We start from the raw sequence: 21,722 nt of genomic DNA, 5'->3' as shown, positions 1-21,722 counted from the left end.
AGAAAAACTTAGCAAACTACACACTAGCTTATCCCTCTTCAGGCCAGGATGCCACCACTCCAATAATAGGGCCTCAGTACAGACTTTCCAACTTCATCATTTTGCTTTCTATTTTCTGGTTCTTTCCCTTTTTCTTATATGCTTTTCCACAAGAGGAACCCAGATTGAATTATTTTCTTTCTTTTTTTAAAAAAAATATAATACCAAGTCCATCATCTTTGGTAAACTTACTCTGACTTCAAAGTGTATCAGCATTTTGGTTTCTCTGTCTCTTTTAACTGCTGGATGTAGATATTGCAAGCTGTATTGAAGGGTGACCACAGTGGCCCCCAGTGGCTGCCTTGGCATTGTAGCACTCCCACAGTGGGTAGCATTCCCACTAAGGACATCGTCACTTAGGCTCCAAGCTTTTCAATGAAGTCTTTATTCTTCTAATTCAGTAAGGAAGAGACTTTTCTGGTTAGTAATAGTTTTGTTGGATTTCTTTTCTTTTTTTTATTATACTTTAAGTTCTGGGGTACATGTGCAGAACATGCAGGTTTGTTACATAGGTATACACGTGCCATGGTGGTTTGCTGCACCCATCAACCCGTCATCTACATTAGGTATTTCTCCTAATACTCTCCCTTCTCTAGCCCCTCACCCCCCAACAGGCCCTGGTGTATGATGTTCCCCTCCCTGTGTCCATGTGCTCTCATTGTTCAGCTCCCACTTATGAGTGAGAACATGCGGTGTTTGGTTTTCTGTTCCTGTGTTAGTTGCTGAGAATGATGGTTTCCAGCTTAATATCTAAATAAAAGTTTGGTCATTTCTAACAATTATAGTCATACTTGGCAGCTTTGCTATGGAGGCAAGACTCTACTATAGAAGACCAAAATACCAACTTACCAGCCTTCCCAGTTTGAAAGGGGCAAATGTCCTTTGTGTCATTTCATTCCTGGTAGAGCATTTAACACAACAGTAGGATGAAGCTTATATACTTGTCACATACAATAGCAACTGCCATTAGTTCCTATGTGCCAGATTGAGTGCCAGGTACTTCACAAACAGTATCTCTAATCTCCCACTAAGTCTGCAAGTTGAGAGAGAGTATCCCTAGTGCACAGTGGAGGAAATTGTGACTCAGCATGCTCTACATACTTGGTGGGAGGTTACACAGCTAGGTAATAGCAGAACCAGGCAGGATTCAGTCCCAGCTCTGTCTGATCCTGCAGCCTGTTTTCATCCTTTCATACCAGGCTGCCTCTCCATGTTCTCCAATCCCAAGTCTCTTTAGCTAATGATCCAATAGCCGCAAAACCCATCTACCTCATCATCTGTGGAAACAGGCTTACTACGGGTAGGTCAAGGACTTTGGGGCCACCACGAGCATCTCATGCTGAGGACAAGAGCATATGAGCCAGGGGAGGTGAAGCCCAGGATTTAAAGGCTGATGTTCGTTGCCTTGGACCATGTTTACATTCTAGCTGCAGAATGGCACTTAACTTTCACTCACTCGTCATGTCAGCAAAACCTTTATGGCCTGAAATTCACAACATATATATTTATCTTAAGCCCAGTTCAGAGAGTCTTATTTGACTAAATGATGTAATTTTAAGGCAGTCGTACCCAAACTGCTGTCCTGTCTCTTAGCTCCCAAATAAGGGCATGATGGCAAAACCCCAGATTATTTCATATTACTAAGGCATCAGCTATGTTTCTGTTTTTATTTTTAGAAGTACATATTCTGGCAAAGGCATCTAACCATTACTGGAACTTAGAGACCTTTGAAGTTTAAAAATATATGTAAAGTCTTCTTTTTTGGTTGACCCTAATGTTACAGCCATATCATGATTATGACAGATTTTACTGGGAGGTGTCATGCTTCCATGTTACTCTCTGGCGCACAGGGTGGTAAGTGCTAGGAGAATAATATGCCAAATAGTAGAGATCAGTAAAGATTCAGAACTCTGTGCCATGCTTACTCAGTTCACTTAAGAGAACTATTTATTGGCCTCAAGAATTGTCTTTAGTGTAATATGCAAATTTGCCTAGTCTTACCCTTAGATTTTCCTATGTTCCACTCCCAGTGCTGAGTTTTGGGTCTTCAGCCACTCTGGCAGCTGGATGCCAAAGAGGATCCTTGATTATATTTCTGTGCAATCTTCATTTTGCTTTTTAAGAAAATTAACTTGGCTCTTAATAGACCATCAATGAATGTTAGTTTCTCTTCACCTGCCCCTACCACTGCTCAATCTAAGATCTGGTTAATCATATTAGTATGTCTTAAATCCTCATCTGGGAAATATCTCACCTACATTTATTCCTTAGGGGATAAAAATCAGCCCTATTGGTAGCAGGAAAGCCCTTGCCTCACGTTGGTCACTTAGCCAGTTACCTGCTCTCTCATGTAAAAACAGGTTCTGGCTGGGCATGGTGGCTTATGTCTGTAATCCCAGCACTTTGGGAGGCCGAGTCAGGCAGATCACGAGGTCAGGAGTTCGAGACCAGCCTGACCAACATGGTGAAACCCTGTCTCTACTAAAAATACAAAAATTAGCCGGGCATGGTAGTGCACGCCTATAATCCCAGCTACTCAGGAAGCTGAGACAGGAGAGTCACTTGAACCCAGGAGGCAAAGGTTGCAGCGAGCCGAGATTGTGCCACTGCACTCCATCCTGGGCAACAGAGCACAAGACTGTCTCAAAAACAACAACAACAACAACAACAAACAGGTTCTAGGGGAATGGTGAGGTGGAGAATGGTAATCTGAAATTGAGTTCAATATATATGTAAAAGTTAAGTAAAATTTCAAGGTAGGGAGAGGAGCAGGAGAGAATAGACCTCTTCAGGAATACCTAAAGTGATACATAGCTTCACATGAAGAAAACCAGGGTCTCCCCCAGAGTACTAGTGATTTCAGAAACATTAGCAAGGAGCAGTGGGGTTTTAAAGTGATAGGAATACTTTGAATAGAGCACCATATTTAGAACCCAAATACCTTGAGCACCATATTTAGAACCTGGCACCTTTGGTGCCAGGTAGAACAGTGCAGTTTCAGGAAACATTCGGTCTCTGAGCCTCATCATTGAATTATTGTCCAAGAGTGAGAGATAAAGCAAGAGGGACCCAACAACTAGGTGCTATTGGAGGGAAGACTGCTAATGGGAAGCTGATGCTTAGACATGTTAAGTTTGAGATGGACTTTGAAGAAAAGGCAGAACATGTCATTACAGGGAAGATGGGAGGGACTTCTAGAAGGGGGAATGGATTTGCAAGGACACAGAGATACACACCATGTACTGGAGGTTGCATGATGAATTTGATGTCTTCTCCTAGGGTTTGGACAACTGTGGCACACACCCTGTGCACAGACATCCCTTTGTCAATGTTCAACAAAAGCCAGTAGTGACAAATGACAGGTCTGCCCCTCTTTCTAATGGCCACCTCTTAAGCCACTGTCACACTGGGCCTGCCTCCCTTAATCCCACCTCTCTATTTTATAACAGCATGCATAGTTCCTCTTTAGAGTCTACTACAGTCCCTTGTATGAGATTGTTAAAGATCAGGGTAACTAAATTCCTATCAGAGATGAGAAAGCCTCAAAAAACAGAATCCAGATATCTGAATATTTAAGGTACCAAGGGAGGAGGAAACATAGTAAGCAATAATAGTAATTGCAAGACAGTATGCAGAAATAGAAAGCTTTGATTATCTCATCTAATTCTCCCAGCAACCTTCTGAGATGGGTATTACCCCCATCTCACTGATGGGTTTAGTGACATACAGAAGATCATATCTCAAGGTCATCAAAACCCAAGCCCTTTGGTACCATTGCCAGTGCTCCAAAATGCTCTCTGATAGAAATGATTGTACAATCTGTTGTGCGTATAGGTAACTGCCTGTTTCTTGCTGACCTCACTTCAATCAGTTCCACCATGGAATAAAAGGCACTACATCTCAAGGCAATCAAGTCAGTGCCAATATCCCATCCTGTGCCTCTTCATATCTCTGGTGCCTTCATCAGTGCCATACGAATAATCATGGAGCTCAGGAGTCTGAAAGATCTGAAATCTAATCCCAGTTCTACCACTTTCAAGTCGTGAGACCTCAAATAACAGACCTGGCATTTCTGGCCTTGGCTTCCTTTTCTGTAATATGTTGATGGTTCTCATCTAGAAAGGTTGCTGAGATAGTCACTGAGGTAACATGGCATGTAGAAATGAAAACTACTGGCTGCAGAGCTTCCATAGTGGGCTTAGGTGTGGTGCTAAGCACTTGACCTGTGCTGTCTCCCTGTTTCTTCACCGTCATCCTATGAGGAGGGTGCTGTTATTACCCCTCAGGCACAAGGTTAAATGCCTTGCCCAATTCCACCTCTGTTAAAGCCAGATGTTCTGCTTTCGTCCCCTTTCTACTCACTAACCCCCCACCACCACCACCAAATAAGGCTTATGTTACCTTTTGCATCAGCCATTTAAAACATTTAATTGAAAACACTTGTATTCTAGCATTGAAAAAAATCAAGCTTTTAAGAAATTGAAAACGTGGTTTGTTTACCATTTTCATTACCCTGAGAGTTAGAGATCTATTTTTGTGGCACTATGTTTCATTAAAAATAGTGGCATCACCATGGGATTGTTAGGTGAATGAGATTTTTGTGTGTAATTTCCACAGAAGTGGTTATATGACAGTTTCCTCTTTAGTTTCAGTGCTCCAACATTTATAATATATAATACTTAAATGTGAGGAGATTATAAAGAGTGTAATCTTCCTTTTACACAGAAACAAAGAGAAAGAGCCTTTATAGCACAATTTATTCTGCCTTTGGCTATGAGGAGAATTGTGTATTACGTGGGAAATGTAAACATTTTAAGTCATGGAAAGACATCATTATGTTTTTCTACTTTTACATGCACATGTAACTTACTTAAAACAGCAGATTTGTTCCTAGGAGGTTATATGTAAGTAGAATGTTTGTAAATGCTACCTTATATAGGGGAACTGTTAGGGAAAGGATTTACATGGTCCGTACTCCTAGTAAAATGTAAATTCTTGTACTCAAAACATTTAACAGCCTCTGAAGGTGCCCTTTTAATTTGGATTTACCCTTAAAGTGAGCGTAGTCAGCTTAGTTGATTAAAAAAAAGGTTTATCCCTGAAATTAAGTGAAGAGTTCGTATGTACATGGGTTTTCAGGGGAGACAGTCCTGGTTTTCATCAGATCCTAGAAGGTGGTCCTTGACTCAGTCCATAAATTAAGACGAAAGAATTGCTAGATGAGGGTATGCTGATGGTGATACTACAGCTCTGAGTTCTTCCCTCTTCTTGGGTGAACCCACTCTGCACTGCATTCCGCAGCTGTGTTGCACATCAGGCCAGAGCATTGTATTCTGCATGCAGGACAAGATTAGTAGGTTGCATTGTCTTTTATTGGAGAAACTGGATGCTTTTCATCCTGTGTAACAATTAGGCAGTCTGGCTGCTGTACTAGGTTCAGTATTGTCTCATCCAAACTTATGGTGAGACACCTGGAACCTGTGAATGTGACCTTATTTGGAAATGGGGTCTTTATAGATGTAGTTCAGTGAAGATAAGATCATACTAGATTAGGGCTCACCCTGATCCAGTGGCTGGTGTCCTTACAAGAAGAGGGGAATTTCGATAACAGATGTACAAGAATGCCGTGTGATGATGGATGCAAAGACTGGAGCGATGCATCTACAAGCTAAGGAATGCCAAGGATTGTTGACAACCACCAAAAGCTAAGCAGAGTCAAGGAGGAATTCTCTAGAACCTTTGGAGGAAGCATAGCCCTGCCAACAGCTTGATTTCAGACTTAGCCTCCAGAACTGACAGAGAATACATTTCTGTTGTTTTAGGCCACCTAGTTTGTAGTACTCTGTTACAGCAGCTCTAGAAAATGAATACAGCTGCTAATAACATAACCTCCATCCCCCTCCAAAAAGTAGACAAATCAAGAGGTTACTTTTTTTTTCACAACTGAAAGAAGCCCATAGGTGGACAGTCTAAACAGGGACGGTGCCTCCTTAAACTGTGATCCCTATCACAGCTTTTGCCTTCACCACCGCTCCCCTTCTCAACTTACCCCTGCAAGCACCACCACTTCCACTCTTGAATAGATGGATTTGTGAGAGGCTCACAGCAAAACAGGGCATGACTAGGACTTCCTGGTTCACAGGTTTTTCAGGCAATGTGGCCAAAATGATTTGGGAGGATCTTGTATAGACACTGATGCTTCTGTATTGGGATGATAAGTCTATGTCCCTAAACTCACATGTGCCAAAATTGTGCTTGAAAACTTCATCTCCACCAATGATAATCTAAGGGCTTGAACTTGCCAGTTAAAGGCAACTCAGTCTCTTATAGACTAACCATTTTTTTCTGAGCAAATGCCCACACTTAGTTTCTCCACTCTGTGTCTTCTCCCTGCCAAGATGGTGCCAGGGTTCTGGGATGGGCTCACATGTCTCTTTGGTGTTTGAGGAAGAGCTTCTGAGTGCCTTCTAGGTCCTTGCCTCTAAAGAGAGCTTTGTGTTCCTGTACATTTCTGGGTTTCATTTTCCACTAGAGCCACTGACTGCTCTGTGTGCCCATAGACTGTGACCTAAAGGCCGTTGGTCCTTGTTCCTCCTGGCCATGGGCCCCTCCATTACATTGGGGGCAGAAGCCAGGCAATGTGTGTTCCTTGTGAGACTCCAGTGCCTGATGAACTGAGGTAGAACAGTTTCATCGCCAAACCATTTCCTCCTCCGTTTGTGGAAAAATTGTCTTCCATGAAACCAGTCTCTGGTACCAAAAAGGTTGGGGACTGCTGCTCTAAAAGACCTACAGAACTGGTTCTTGTGAATTTTCTGCAGTTGCTTATTGTTAATGTCTTGTTGAGTGAATCATATATATATATTTTTTTTATTGAGAGAGAAAAAATTGTTACAAGCTTTTAAGGAAACCAAAACCATTTGCTCTCTAATTATATCTGTCATTCCATTCCCATTCAACTTGCTTTCTTGTTTTGGAGCAGGCCATTCTAATAGCCAAAACTACAGTCAAGTTTTCTCAATAAACAAAAGCTGTTGCTTTTCTGCTACAGTATGTAAGAAGACTTATCACCCTGGTTTATGAATTTATTCTTATTGAAGATTCTAATAAATTGTCAGGCTGGAAACATGTTGATGGTATAAGTCGTTGCCCTGCCCCTTACTGGAAATACTTTTTGGAAATATTTAGAATAGTAGTGTTTTGATATGCAAGCTACAAGCGTGTTTTTTCATGTTCATTTATTAATTCATTCCATCAGTCAGTAAATACCTATTGTGTACCTGTAATGCACCAGGCATTATTCTGAGGGCTACAAATGAAGCTCTGAGCAAGAACACCTTGGAGTTTATATCCTGTTAGGGGGAGATTGACAGTGAATAAGCCAGCAAATACATTCATCAGACAATGATAAGTGCTTATAAATACAGTAAAATGATGGTATGGTAGAGACTGGAGAGTCATTTGGGGGCTTCTTTAGTCTGGGTGGGCAGGAAGGCTGCTCTGAGAAGACAACACTGGAGCAGAAAGTTGAACAATAAAGAGAATGCACAGGCATAGATTTGGAGCAAGAGCCTCCAGGCCAAGGGCACAGCGCACTGGTTCTGCCTCTGCCGATGCGGGGCATTGAGCAAGTGAGGAGTAGTATATTAGCCCTAGTAGCTGTATGGGGCCAAGCATGGAATCTAGGAGTCCCGTAGCAACTGGAACAATCTTGAGTGACTGAGAATGTAGCATGTAAGACATTATAAGTGGGCATTTTTTTACGCCACAGAGTAAGAAAGCAGATGTTAATGGAGGGTGAACATACTCACTGTAGTGATTCTCAAATCGGTGTATCTATCAGCATGTTTTTTAAAATGTGTTTTAATTGTGCCCTCCTGTCTTCCTCCACCAGCACATCCTCTTGTACTTCCCCAGGAGACTAGGCTTTCCTCCCAACCCCGGCCCCTTGTGAGAATCCTGCCTCAGAACACCACAGTTCCTGATAGAGCTGTGTGCATCCTGCAGGCACATGAAAGCAGGGAAAGCTAAGGACCACTGAGTGTTTAACATACCGACAGGCAAGCAACTCAGTGTGATGCTGCGCCTGATGGTCAGAAGCTGGCTTGGTGGGTCCCTCAGATCAGGTCTGGAGGAAAGACTTCTCATGTGGCAGCTAAGTCGCCTAGAGGAGACTCCATAGACATTGTCATCTAATGACAATCTGTAGTGCCATGAATTTGGACTCTCATTTTTACTATTATGTTGAAATGGCAACATGTTTTACTGTTATGAATCCTTAAAGACAGTTTCTTTATTAATTTCAGTCAGCTGGAAGGAATCGGTCTTTAGAGAGAGGTGAGGTAACATCATTGACCCATGAGTCTATATAGGAAGCCCAGGCTGAAAAGCTTCCTCCTAGAGATTAGATGAATGGCCCAGGCTGTCGGCCACATCATGTCAACAAGAGGTACCCAGATCTCTTGTTGGAAGTGAAGACACATCTATCATGATGAGAGTACATTCATGGAATGTTGGAGGGGAGGCTGTGTGTACCAGGCCCAGTGCTGCCCTCTCCACTCAACTCTGCAGCTTCCCCATCTGCAGTTTGCAGAGCATCTTTTGTGGGAGTAGTTGCTGTGAGATTTGGCAAAAAACTTCCCAAGCCTGTCTGAAGTTATGGTGTGGCAGCAGGTAGGTTATGCTCAGAGCATTGGTTATAAAATGTCATTCTTCTATTTTCAGTAAATATTCAAGATGTGATATTACAAGAAAATTTGGAAAAAGAAGATCAAATTCTGGTTTCCCTGGCAGGATTAAAACAGGTATGTGCATTGCTGTGACACTATTTCTTTGTGTCCCGCCTGCCGTGGGGAGGGCCCCCCAGGGCATGGAGCACCATGATGTTAGAGCCAGCATTCCCCTAACCCTCATTTCCTCCCAGACAGAGCCCCGTCTGCATCGCCACCTCTTTATGCCCCCGCTCCTTCTAACAATTATATCTGACTAGCTTGCAACCCACGCTGGTTTTCCATTTCCCACACCACTCCTTCGTCTTACCAAACCCATTCTGTTTGTTCCTTACCCAAAGCTAGTGTGGGTAGACCAGCATCATGTTCAGTCATTCATCCATGAATTCATGAATATCTTTGGAGCACAAGTCATAATTAGTACCTACAGCAGGCCTCAGACCCTCAAGGACCACATTGACCCAAGCCTTGAAGATCTAAATGAGACATAAATGTCAGTGAAAAAGCGTATGCTGTTTCCAAATGCCTGCCTATGCTATGAACAGTCCAGCTCAGGTGGAGCCACTTTAGTGACCAAGGTGTGCAGTGGGAGTGGGTGTGCAGGCAAATTGTGCTTCCTGTTTTAAGATAGTGTTAAGTATGTGACTCCCATATGTGACCCTGTGAGCACCTGGCTATTAAATGTCCTGACGTTTTTCTTGCTCACTGCTAAGCCAGCAGCTTTGATAAAATTAGATTTTTTTCTCATTATTTGTTTCTTATAGTAAAATATTAATATTCATACTATAAAAAATGATTGATGACAAGGCTAGTTTAAATGTCTGAGAGATTTAGCTAGCATCTAAAAACAAACTCATCCATTTTTTTTCATTTATTTTCTTCTTCTTTGAAAATAGATCAAAGACATTCTAAAAGGTTCCCTGCGTTTTAACCAGAGCCAGCTAGAGGCCGAAGAGAACGAACAGATCACCATTGCAGACAACCACTACTGCTCCAGCGGCCAGGGCCAGGGCCGAGGCCAAGGCCAGAGCGATCAAATGTCTGGGGCCATTAAACAGGTACAGAAGCTCTGATGAACATGTTACATTAACTCAAAGGGAGCACATTCACATAAGTTCCTCAGCGTTAAGAATAAACCCTACCAAATTACCATGTGTGAAGTTCAACTGTGGAGGTGCTGTGTACAGCTGTGCGCTCTGTGCTGCAGGGGGTGCCATTCACAATACTGGTAAGACAAGTGTCTCCTAGAGTCGTGTGGTGCGTGCCCTACAAACCTGTGTGCAGCAGTGCTGCCTGAGCCTCCTGCCATGCCCATTCTGTGGGATGGGAAAGCTGGATCTCTTAGTTATCAATCAGTTGCCTCCAGCTGATGCCTCCTTTCCCCTTTAGGAAATACCGTCTAGGCTTTCCTAATGCTGTCTCGAGTGGATTTCACTTTGCCAGAACCTTTTTTGCCAAAATTACTTTCTTGCCTTCATAGAGAGGGACTTCTCATTAATGTCCACCATCTGGGGCAGGGGTCTATAAAGGGCTACAGAGTAAATATTTCAGGATTTGCAGGCAACATGTGGTCATCTGTATCACACATTCATTGCTTTTTTTTTTTTCTTTTGCTTTACTTTGTATCTTTTTGTTTTTATCACAACCCTTTAAAAATATATAAACCATTCTCAGCTTGGGGGCCATGCAAAAACAGGCCACAGGCTGGATTTGGCCATAGTTTGCTGACCCCTACTCTCAAATGTCAACATTGTATATCATTTAACATAGAACCACAGAATTTCCTAGCTAGAAAGGATCTTCCTACAGCTTCCTTATGTGCCTAGTCCTGTCTGCTCATTTGACCACTGAGAAATGAAGGCCCCAGAGACTCAGACAGGCTCCGAGGCTAGAGGCACTTAGCCTGCCAGGCATTATGTTTTCAGAAACCCTGCCCCAACCCAGTAAGCTTCAGTCACACCATGTTGCCCTGCTGTCCATTATCCGATAAGATGAAAAGATTGTTCATTTCCCACCTATATTTTAAATTATTAGTATTTTCAAAATCAGCTTACAAAGTTTCATCTTGGGAAATCAACATTAGCAAAATATTATCTAAGTCACTTTCTCAAAAACTAGCATTCAGACACTTGTAAATTATTTTTTGTGTGATTTGAAAACAGCAAAATGACATTTGAGTGGGAATGTTTTTCAGTTTTAAGGGTGCTCTTCCAGAAGAGAGACTCTGTGGTTAGCTTCCTCTTGAAGCCATATGAAATGTTCATGGAGTGCTTTGACTCTGCATTTGTAGCCACATGAATGCAAAAGTGATACTTAAAGTTTAATTTCATTCATTTCTTCACAAATTCTCCTTCCTCGCGCAGATGTTTTATTTTTCAATAATCATTTATTTATTCAAATATTACTGAGCATAGACCCAACCACAATGCATTTCTAATTGACAATTTTATTTAAAACTTTAGCATAATTTTAGTTGAGTGTGTCAGTTTATTACAAAAAGATATTTTAAAATCACTAATGAATTTGTTAAATTTAAAACTTAATGATTATACTTTGCAGTTGTCATCCCTGGTTTCTATATTTGTAAGAACCTACCAATGACCACTGCTGCCCCAGTGGACCCCACTGTGCATACCCAAGATAAGCTAGCCATGAGATGTGTCTGCAGTGAATGAAACTGCACCCTTGTTCTGGCAGGGCCTCATCACGTGCAGCATCCAAGAGATACTTCACCTGTGCGTGTGCTTCTGAGACACAATCAGCCCTTCCTGGGGCTGAAGACCCCACAAGTGAAAATAAAATGGCTTCTCTTCTCTACCTCTTCTCTGCCATGGCCCTTCCCCATAGCTGTTAGCAGTTTATACAAAGCTAGTCCTCCTGAAAAAGGTTTTACTGAAGAAGAGAGAAACAGAGAAGCAGTGCTCTCCTCTCTCCTTCAGGGAAATCTTGAGATTTCTTGAGAGAATTCCTGAATTTAAGCAAGCAAGTCAGAAAGAAGCCAAGTGCATGGGGCCTTCCACTGCAAGCCTAAGGATCTGGGCTAGGCTGATAAGGGCCCAGGGGGTCTACCAGGCATGAGGTAGCTGCCAAGTACCCACCTTCTTCCTGCAGGAGCTAACTCATCAGTGCTTGGAGCTGGCTAAGTTTTCCTCCTCACTGCTTGTGGGAGGAGGTGCAGAGGGCTGTGGACAAGCTACCCCCAGGAACATGCGCCAAGAGAGCCAAGTGGGAGTTCTGAAGGCTTCCAGGGCCTGCTGTGCCAGGAACTGGGTGTCCAAGGCTGTGGGATATATTATCCCCTGCTCTCATGAGCTCCCAGTTATGGAGGGCCAGGGCCTAGGGGAGCAGTGCTAGGCAGGTTCTTGACACATTGGAGATGTAAGCACCACATGTTGGGTTCGTGATGGGTTGTGCCATGGCACATTCCTAACTTAGGGATGGGTTTTCATTGCGTTCTTGGTTAATCAGTAAATAATGTCTAAAAGATAGTGCAGAAGGGCCAGGCTCCCAGGCCTAGTGACACATGGCTCATGGTCCTCCTGCCGATGCCCTTCCTGAAAAGCAACTGTGAAAGTGTTCTTCCTTTGTGGGAATTCACATGCCCTGCTCCTCACTGTGAGGTTGGTGTGACATGGCTCATAGTGTTCTTTCTGTTTGGTTTACAAATCTTACCTCCAGCTCTGAAAACAGCAGTCTTGTGAAATTGTATTCTATAGAGTGAGAAGAGCCACATGCTGTCCCTCCCTTCTCAGCATCTATCTTCACACATTCCTTTGGGAAGTATTTGATGAACTAACTCAAATCAACTGCAGTAGAAGGCAGGACTTTGTGGGACCCTGGATCCATTAGTCAGCCAACACATCACTTGCCCTTTTGGTACTTGGGTCCCGTTTTAATCCGCATCTTGTCTACTATTACAGCCACTAGCCATATATCTATTTAAAATTAAATGCACTAAAATCCAATAGAATTAAAAATTCAGTTCCTCAGTCACACTAGCCACTTTTCAAGTGTTTAGTATCCACCTGTGGCTAGGGGCTGCTGTATTGAGTAGCACAGACAGAGAACATTTCCATCATCATGGAAAATGTCTGTTGAACAGTGCTGGTCTATAGTTGGACTCCCCTGCTTCTACAGCCATCCTAAACTCAAGCTATGAAATGAGGTAGGTCTGGGAAGGTGGCAGGAAGCAGGTAAGAGGGATATGTGTTGTGATGATCCTGGCTAGTTTTAGGCAGGACTGACAGGTTGAAAACTTTTTTAATTGTGTAAGACTTACCTGTATCAGGTAAAAAGAGAGAATTGACCTAGGGATTTACAAAACTTCTGTAAATGTTATAAATGGCACCACATAGCAGTTAAGGCTGCTAGGGAAGTCCATAAAGAAGTCAACTCTGCGTCTAGAAAAAAAGTTCTACGTGGGAGTCTGGAAGAGTGGGGTTTCTTGTTGTGCCTTGTGACACTGGCCAAGCTACCAGGTCTCCTATTTGGGCTTGTTTGCTTGATCTGGGCAAGGAGGGGGGTCAATAAAATAAAATGGCTGCTAAGGCCCTGTCAGCTCTAACTTGCTTTGTCTAAGGCAGTCTATGACCTTCATCTGGGAATTGGGGGAAGCATGCCAGATAACTAGAGTAATGGTAGAAACTATCTTTACTTTTAGTCAGGGGTTTGAAAAGTCTTTCCCCTCTTCAGAATCTTACTGACGTCTTCACTGTAAGCTATAGGAGAATAAGTGATCTCAGTATCTCTGAAGTAGAGGCATCACTCTAAAAACTAGGCCCTGCTAAACATGCTCTTTTATTTTCAACCTAGGATAAGCTCCACCAAGTAGCATTCCAGCCCTGTGATGTGGTGAGAGGTCAAGATTTTCACAGTTTACAGTGCAGGACAACTGTCCTATGAACAGCGTCTACACTCTGGAAGAAGTCAAACCTAAGGGCCTCTGTTGATTCCCCAGCAGCTTTCAATGCACTCCCCAAAGGCAGCATGGCTCTGACCAGGTGCACCTTATATAGGGACAGTCATGGGGAAGAGATTTGAGTTCTTTTCCTCCAACTCAGAAAAAAGACAGTCCTTCTGTACCAAACAGCTCTGGTGCCATTTGTGACCACATCCCCTGCTATCAGACTACCGTGTGCTATGTTTTTCTTTGCTTGTGTAGGAGTTAATATGTTAATAGAATGTTAGCAGCTTCAGAACCTGAGATGAAGAACCTCAAGGCCTGTTGCAGCTCTGTGATCTTAGAGGCCAATTTCGTGTATGTTCTCTGACTGAATATCCTAAAGGTTGGTGAATCATCAGAGGTGGAAGGTTCCTGAGCCATTATTTAGCCACTTGCCCCCTACATCACTGAGGACATGAGATTTAGAGAGGGGCCTGTCAGACAGGGCTCAAGGCCAGATCTCCCTGAGAGCTTTTACTCATTCCCCTTCTTGGCTCTGCACACAGCCCACAGACGGCCTACGCCATGCCAGTCTGGAGGCGCAAGGACTCAGGAGACACTTCCAGTCAGGGGTCTCCATATATCTCATTAGACTTGAGACCCCAGCACGAGACTCCACCCATGCTGTGGGGAGGGTAGGCAGACAGGGTGAGGGAGGCAGCTGTGGGCACTACATCACCTTACAGCACCACTGGGTGAGGTGTTCTTTCTGCCAGGCTGGCACTGGATGTCCTTGGTCAAACTATGGCTTTGCTAACCCAAAACCTTTACCTGTGTTCGTGGATGTTAACTTTATTAAGTTAAAAAATAAAAAGCCACTCATAATTGCTTAGAAAGAAAAGAAAATAATTTTTGAGTAAAGCAATTGTATCTCTATACTTTTTACCATTATACTTTGCAATTGCCATTGTTGGTTTTCACATTTGTAGAACCTACTGGTTACCAACCACCATTGCTCCAGGAGACCCCTGTGTGCATACCCAAGATGACCTAGCAATGAGATCTACATAAGATGAAATACATTAGGCCTTCTGAAAGCTATCCTTCTAGCCAGTAATAAAATCACTCCAAATCTGGCAGCTCACATTAGGAAGCCAGCAGCTGCACATGTCATCTCACTATCTCATGACAACACATTAGGAGGAAGACACTCTTTATCCCTGTTTCACAGATGAGAGTTAAAGTTCAAGGAGGATGGGTGATTTGCATGGCAGGGTCCCACATGAGGCTGGTAGGGATTCTGCCTGCAACCTATTGGCCATCTCCTGAGCCTGGGCCCTCCCCAGCAGCACAGACACTGCCTCTGTCTGAAGCTTGTCAAACAGGAGCTTTACTTTGTTCCCCCGGGGAAGCCAGCATTTGGCTTCAGAGGGGCTCACAAGATGCTGCCGGCACTGCACCACTGGTAAATGTGTGGGCTTCAGGACAGCAGGCCAAACACTGCATCTTTCAAGGTCGAATGTAGGGTGAGGTGGCCTAGCTTTCCACCCCGAGTCCCCCAGTTCACAGGGCCTCCCACTCAGTTCTTTGCCGGTTTCTTCTTTCATCCACCTGTACTTCTGACTGTACTTCACAGGTCTCTTCAGAAACGCCAGGGTGCACCGATAGAGGGAGTTCCGATGACTTCATCCTGATTTCCAAAGAAGATGATGGGAGCAGTGCCAGGGGTTCCTTCTCCGGCCAGGCCCAGCCTCTTTGCACCCTCAGAAGCACCTCTGGAAAAAGCCAGGCCCCAGCCTGCTCCCCACTGGTGTTCTCAGATCCGCTGATGGGCCCAGCCTCAGCTTCCTCCAGCAACCCCAGCTCCAGTCCTGATGACGACAGCAGCAAGGACTCTGGCTTCACCATTGTGAGTCCCCTGGACATCTGACCACAGTTCCCAGTCCTGCCCCACAGGGATCTAGCCACCCTTTAGTGGCTCCAAGGCCAGACTGAGGCTCGTCCAGTGGAGACCCTTCTTAAACCACTGCTTCCTTCCCGGCATGCATTTGGCATTGGTCCAGCCCTTTGAAACCCCTTAGAGAGAAGCATATATGGCCACAAAGCACACAGGCTTAGGTTTGCCAAATGCAGACAGGGCTTTCTGGGCCCTTACCTAATCCCCACCCGACTCTTGCTCTGAGTTAGAGCGGAGTTACGTACCCAGTATCACACTCACAGTTAGAAAAGACCGAATCACAATTAGAATCACTTTTCCTCTGTCCCCTGCTCCCAAGCTAAGAATGTGTGGCAACTCCATCAGTTATACTTAGAAGGAGGTGAAATAGTTACTTTCGTATCTTCTGTCCCTCAAAGCATCAGACATAGGAAAATTCGTTTATACCAAGAAAGCTTCCTCTGTGGAAATCTGTCTCAGCCTACTTTATTCCTGCATTGGGAAGCCATATCACAGAGCTAAATGCAATAGAATGAACTAGAACTAGTGGATTCCAGGGCTGGGGGGAAAAAAACCCTCATTACTGACCTCTCAAAGTTATAAGGATCTCTGCAAACAGGGTCTAAACTTAGGAATCATATTTAGGTGTGATATAGTGTTAGATTTTTTTGATGTATTAAAGAATGCATCTCCAATCCTTAGGCCATTATCAGCTTTGGCCATCAGTATCTCTCCTTAAACAATTGTATTTCACCTTTTAGAATCTTTCATAGCCAGAAAACAAGATTACTATAAGCCAGTTTTTGCTGCACTGATTTCAAAAGATATAAGAATATTACTATCCTTCAAATGGAAAATGTGACCTTGACTTTATGGGATAAACATCTTTCAGTCAGTCAGTTTTCTAGTCAAGTTTCTCTGGTTTCAGAGCTGTATATACCTGTCAACTGAGGAATAAAGGGAAAAACCCAAGTTCATTCCCACCCAAAGTCAGAATCCCTCATTGGCCTTAAGGTAGCAGTCATAAGACAGAGAACTGGACCTAGAGTCCCTTCTGTGGGGAATAAGGATACCTAGAGAACATTCCAGATGCCAAGAGGATGCAGGATTTCTACACAACTCCTTCCCTTCTTGGAAGTCAAGTGTAGGAACTGCAGGGCCTGTGCTCAGCTGTGAACCCCGTATCCTGGGCACCACTGCCGGGACCGGGTCTGACATGCCAGTGCCTTCCTGGGCTCAACACAGATTAGAGACTCTCCCCCTTGTCAGTCAGCACCTTAGGAAACCATGATGGGCACAGAGCATCACATGAGCTGTTTCTCTCCTTAAAGATCATCCCTGGAAAGGATGCTTTTCCTCTCCTTTGCCTGCGCAGGAATTCTAACAGCAGTGGGTGAGGATGGCAGAGAGACACAGTGCCTGTCTCGCTTCCATCAGGGAGAGCAGCCATGCCAGGGATGACTGGCTCTTTGAGCCTGTCCTCAGAGGATGGCGAGGCAGCTGGGCAGTGGAGGCCTTCATGGTAACAAATGAAAGCTCAGTATAGAGGAACAGACACTGTTTACGTCCCTCCCACTGCTAACCTTATATATCTCTATAGACAAATGTGATAATGACATGATTTCCCACCTGCCCTCCCAGAAAGTGGTGACTCACTCTCAAGTCAGCTACTGTAGAGAGGGTTCTAATTGGTTCTGCAACTTGCTCTTAAACTCTAGCAGGGAAATCTCCTCTTACCACATCAGCATGTAAGGTGAATAATAACTCTGGTTTTGCCAGACAACAGGTTGTCTGGCCTTCAACCACTGGGCAATTGCCTGGCAGATGCACACAGTAGCTCCCTGGCTTCTGGCTCTGAGTGTTCCTCTCAGCACCTCTGAGTAAGTTGCTGCCAAGCACATATCCCTATGACAACACTTTGTAAAAGCCGCGGGGCCCCCCTACAGCGAGTGACCTTGCAACTGTGCCGGGTTGCCATTGGTCACTTTCTCACCTTGGGAAGGTGTCAGTGTTTTCAGTTCTAAGGTAAGAGGTGTAGAGCTGTTCCCGCCAGGGCTCTGGGACAGACTGGAAAGGACCACAGAGCTGGCCATCCCTGGGCAGCTGGGGCACTGTCACCTGCTGACCTCTAGTATTTCCTTTGCCCTAGAGCTAGAGTTACGATAGCTGAGGGTCACTGGCCCTGCAAGAGTCACTAGGCACCCACCATGCCAATAAGGCTCTCCGCTGGCTCCCTGCAGTTGGCTGGGTGTTTAATAGTCACTGAAAACTCCCAGCCCTGCTGCACACTAGAGGCAGGTCCTGTCGGTCCTCTCCATCCTGTGCTCCTGTGTTGGTGGTATGTGAGGACCAATGGGCTCACTCAGAGATATTGCTTCTGTGGCCCCCAACAAGCTCACCCCCTCCTTGGAGGAGAGAGACATACAAGGACAGTGGGTCATGGGCAAGTACCAGCCTCAAATTCCCACAGGCTCATACTCAGACAATTGTATTACTGCCTTATGTTTTTTAAGTGTTTTTTTTTTATTCTTCATAGTTGAGTATTATTTGCAATTTTATTAGTTACAGTGCTATTAAAGAATGTGTTCCTTTTTATTATTTTATCAGATACTTATGTTTAATTGTACATTTTTAAAATCCTGAATATATTGTGTTTTGTTAACAAATGTAACCAGTGGAACCCTTCTTATGTTTTGATTATTAGCAGTTAAATACATTTTGTATACATGAAGCTTAGATTAATTCCCATCATCATGTCCTTTTTTTATATGTGTCCCTATGTGTTTCAATGCATTCCTCTTTGATCAGATTGGAATTTGAGTTAAAATTTAGCTTTGTACATTACAGACTAGCAAGTCTAATTACTTTGCCTTACCTTGAGTGTATACCACCAGGTCAGATAACACGTTAAACATTTAGTTACACTGGATTACTCTTCCAAAGCTGACCTCCTGCTAATGTTCAGAGGTAACTGCAATCCGGAAAGAATATCACTGCAGAAAGAATGTGACTCTAAAAATAAACCAGGACCTCCCTGTGATTTGCCTTGTCTGCAGATGACCGATTGACTCTTGTGCCGTCAGCCCTGGGGTTGCTAAGGAAGCTGCCTCAGGGAGTTGGGGGTTAGTTGCCCGCTCTCAACAGGAATGCCTCCTCTGCTTTGTCAGAGATGCTGAACAAATATCAAACTCTGTGGCAGTCATGCTGGCCTCCTAATAATAACCTGTCAGAGTTGATGCACATTATTTTTGTTTTTATTTTATTTTTTTAAGGAACTCCACCAAGGGTTCATTATAGAACAGGAGTGTGTACGGAGGACTTAGGTCCCCACATAGTGGCCATTCTGTGGCGGCTCCAACCAATTCCATCCCTCTTTTCCTGGGTACACACACCTGGCCCCTGGCCCCTGCTCTGTGTGTCTAGAGGAGGGGCACTGGGGAGGCTGTGGAGCAGAGAGAAGAGGCCAGATGCACTGAGGATGGCACCTGGCAAGCCAGGCTTCCTTCTCAAAGGCCAGACTGCCTTCTCCGTGTTACTTACTAAAGCTCTCTTTTTATAGTGTTAAAAAGATATAGAAAGTTCGTATAAACAGGTTTGAGACCACTTTGATGTAAAAGCTGTCATAGTGGTTTTTCTTCTCACAGTGGCACAATTCATTTGATTGATGGAATATTCAGTGATGCCATTTATGTCCTATCGCTTTTTTCTCATCCATCTTTATGCTATAACTCATATTGATTTAAGAAATGATTTCTCCTTTTGGCAAAGTGACCTCATTCAGTATGGTTATAATAAAAGACTAATGTCAAACTGAGACTACAGCTTGACTTATTCCAGGCCACGCGTGGGGGCACAAGGTGCTGACCAGGCCCGGCCCAGAGGAGTCCCTCGGAGTGCATAGTCAGGTGGGGCATGGACGATGGAACCATGTCCCTGCCCGGACGCAGAGGTTGGTCCAGCCCCAGCACTGTGGTCCAGCCTCACGTCACCACTGGGCAGGTCCTAGGCCTGGCCCAGGGCTCACACCCAACTCTGACATTCCCTTCCTCTCTAACTTGGGCTAGTTTCTTAACTTCTGGGGCCTCAGTTTCCTTATCTGCAAACTGAAGAGAGTAGTCACCTAGTTCATAGGGTGTGGTGGGGATTGAAGAGGATAACAATTGAAAGTACTTAGCACAGAGCCTGACATACCATGAACTGCCCGACAGTTTCAAAGACGATGCTTAATTCTGGAAGAGCCCCTAGAGGTCATGTAGTCCTACCCTGACCATTGACAGCCAGGACCTCAGAGGCTGCTAGGAGGCCCAGGTCCCACCCTGAGGCAGCCCTGCTCAGCCCACTGGTCCAAGGGACCATTTTGGGGGCGGCTGCAATGGCTTGCTATCCATCAGCACCAGCTTTGCCCTGGTAGCCGCACTTTCACCAATCCAATGTCGGATTGGTGAAAAGGCCACAGGTGAGGTTGGGGGAAAGGTGAGTATAGTCTTAAGTGACAAACTAGGAGGGATGGAGAGGGGGATCTCTATAGCTTAGGCAGAGCCATCATGCCAATGGCAGCTTAGAATTTGCACCTGGGCCCATCTCTAGCCTGGGTCTCTGTCTCCAACCCAGCTAGCAAGTAGCTTTTCCTCTTGTGGGGCACAGCCCCTCCCCACAGGTTCTACCATCAAAAGGTTGGAGGGCCTGGTACACTCCTCAGATGGCTCTTGCTAGTGAGGGTGACCCCAGCTTCCTCAGACCAGTGACAGCCACACATGCACTGGCATCCCCCACTGGCCTCCAGGAGTGCCTCACCCATATCCCTTGGGCGTGACTGCTTCAGTGCTTCTGAAACCTCCTCCTGCCCCCTGCACCTCTCCACCTGAGGCTGGGCTCCTGGCCCTAGAAAGTTGCTAGCAAGTGTGAGGGAATGACATCTCCTGGGAGCAGCTCTCAGCCAAAGGCTGAGGAATCAGTGCATAACGACCCAGGCCCCCAGCCCCTGGGTGGAGCCACCCTCATGTGAAGGCTGGTGGCTTCCCAGGGCTTCCCTGCAGGGTTAAGCTCCAGTTGCTCTTGAATCTTCTCTCAGGATCAGCTTCTTGGGGAACTCAAGCTAAGACACCCTAGACACCCTCCTTCCTGAGCCCCTTCTCCAGGCAGAAGGGTTGTCCCTGTCTCACCCCCTACCAAGGCCGGGGATGAGTGGGAAGAGAGTGCAGGTTGTCGGGTGGGCCCAGAGTCCTCACAGATGAGGGCTGTGCTGAGAGGCTGCTGCCCCGGCCTCTGTGGTTCTTCCAGGGCCAGGGCAGGCCCTCTGTGTGAGTTCTTGCTCCTAGGCCTGCCAAGTTGCCCCCTCTCACAAGTGAACATTACCCACAGCTGATCAGGCCCTGCTGGAGGAGCTACTGACGCTCCATTTCATTTAGTAGTTTGCCTCTGCCACAGCCAGCATTCTTAGCCTTTTAAGGACATGTGTGCGTCACCGGTAACTTCTGTGCTCTGAGCAGCTTAGCCGTTGGTGAGAGGGGACAGATGACACCGACCCAGAGGATCCATGCAACATTGGGCCACTTGTTCCTCCAGCAGATGTGATTGAACACCCTCAAAGTGTGAGGCTGCACAGGTGCTGGGGACACACAAAATGCCCCTCAGATTGCTGAGAGTGGCTGGAAGAGACATGTTTCTATATTAGGAACAAACACCGAAAAAAAAAATTAAATGCTAAGGTAGCCCAGAGGAAATCCTCTATGCAGCCTGGGAGGGGTGCCAGGAGACCACAGAGGTGAGTGGGGGCCCAGCGTGAGCCTGCCGTCCAGCCCTCTGCGGTGAGCAGTGGGACACTCCCACTTCCTGCTCAGCAAATGGTAGAAACCAAGCTGAGGGGTGGACTTACAACAGCCTGGCAGTTGCATTTTCCCACAGGCACTTGCAGTAATGGGGATGGCCCCTCACGAAAGACTTGATGCTGCCCAGCCATTCAGTGATAGCTAACAGAAACTGCACAGGCTGTGCCAGCTGGGGAGCCCCAGAAGGGTCCCAAGGGCATGCCACCCACCCATCATCTGGGATCTAGCTCCAGCAGCTGCCTGGCAGCAGGAGCCCCTCCCATGTGTCAGACTCAGAAAAGTGAAGGGATATTTAACAAGGTGTAAGT

The 21,722-nt window shown here is 45.2% G+C and overlaps 1 protein-coding gene across 11 annotated transcripts in view; it reads left to right on the top strand.

The window, feature by feature from the left end:
- Positions 1 to 19,400, top strand: part of TBC1D5 (TBC1 domain family member 5) — a 590,707-nt gene extending 571,307 nt beyond the window's left edge. For all 11 annotated transcript variants that reach the window (XM_032143402.2, XM_058433544.1, XM_058433546.1 and 8 more), the window contains 3 exons: positions 8,764 to 8,843; positions 9,665 to 9,826; positions 15,287 to 19,400. In XM_032143402.2, coding sequence (XP_031999293.1) covers positions 8,764 to 8,843; positions 9,665 to 9,826; positions 15,287 to 15,580 — 536 coding nt within the window. In that variant the 3' untranslated portion in view covers positions 15,581 to 19,400. The remainder of the gene's footprint in view (positions 1 to 8,763; positions 8,844 to 9,664; positions 9,827 to 15,286) is intronic.
- Positions 19,401 to 21,722: the final 2,322 nt, after the last annotated feature.

Source organism: Hylobates moloch, unplaced genomic scaffold, assembly GCF_009828535.3.
Source record: "Hylobates moloch isolate HMO894 unplaced genomic scaffold, HMol_V3 SCAFFOLD_22, whole genome shotgun sequence".
NCBI lineage: Eukaryota > Metazoa > Chordata > Mammalia > Primates > Hylobatidae > Hylobates > Hylobates moloch.
Note: the sequence above shows the minus strand (reverse complement) of the source record. Positions and strands in the feature narration are given on the sequence as shown.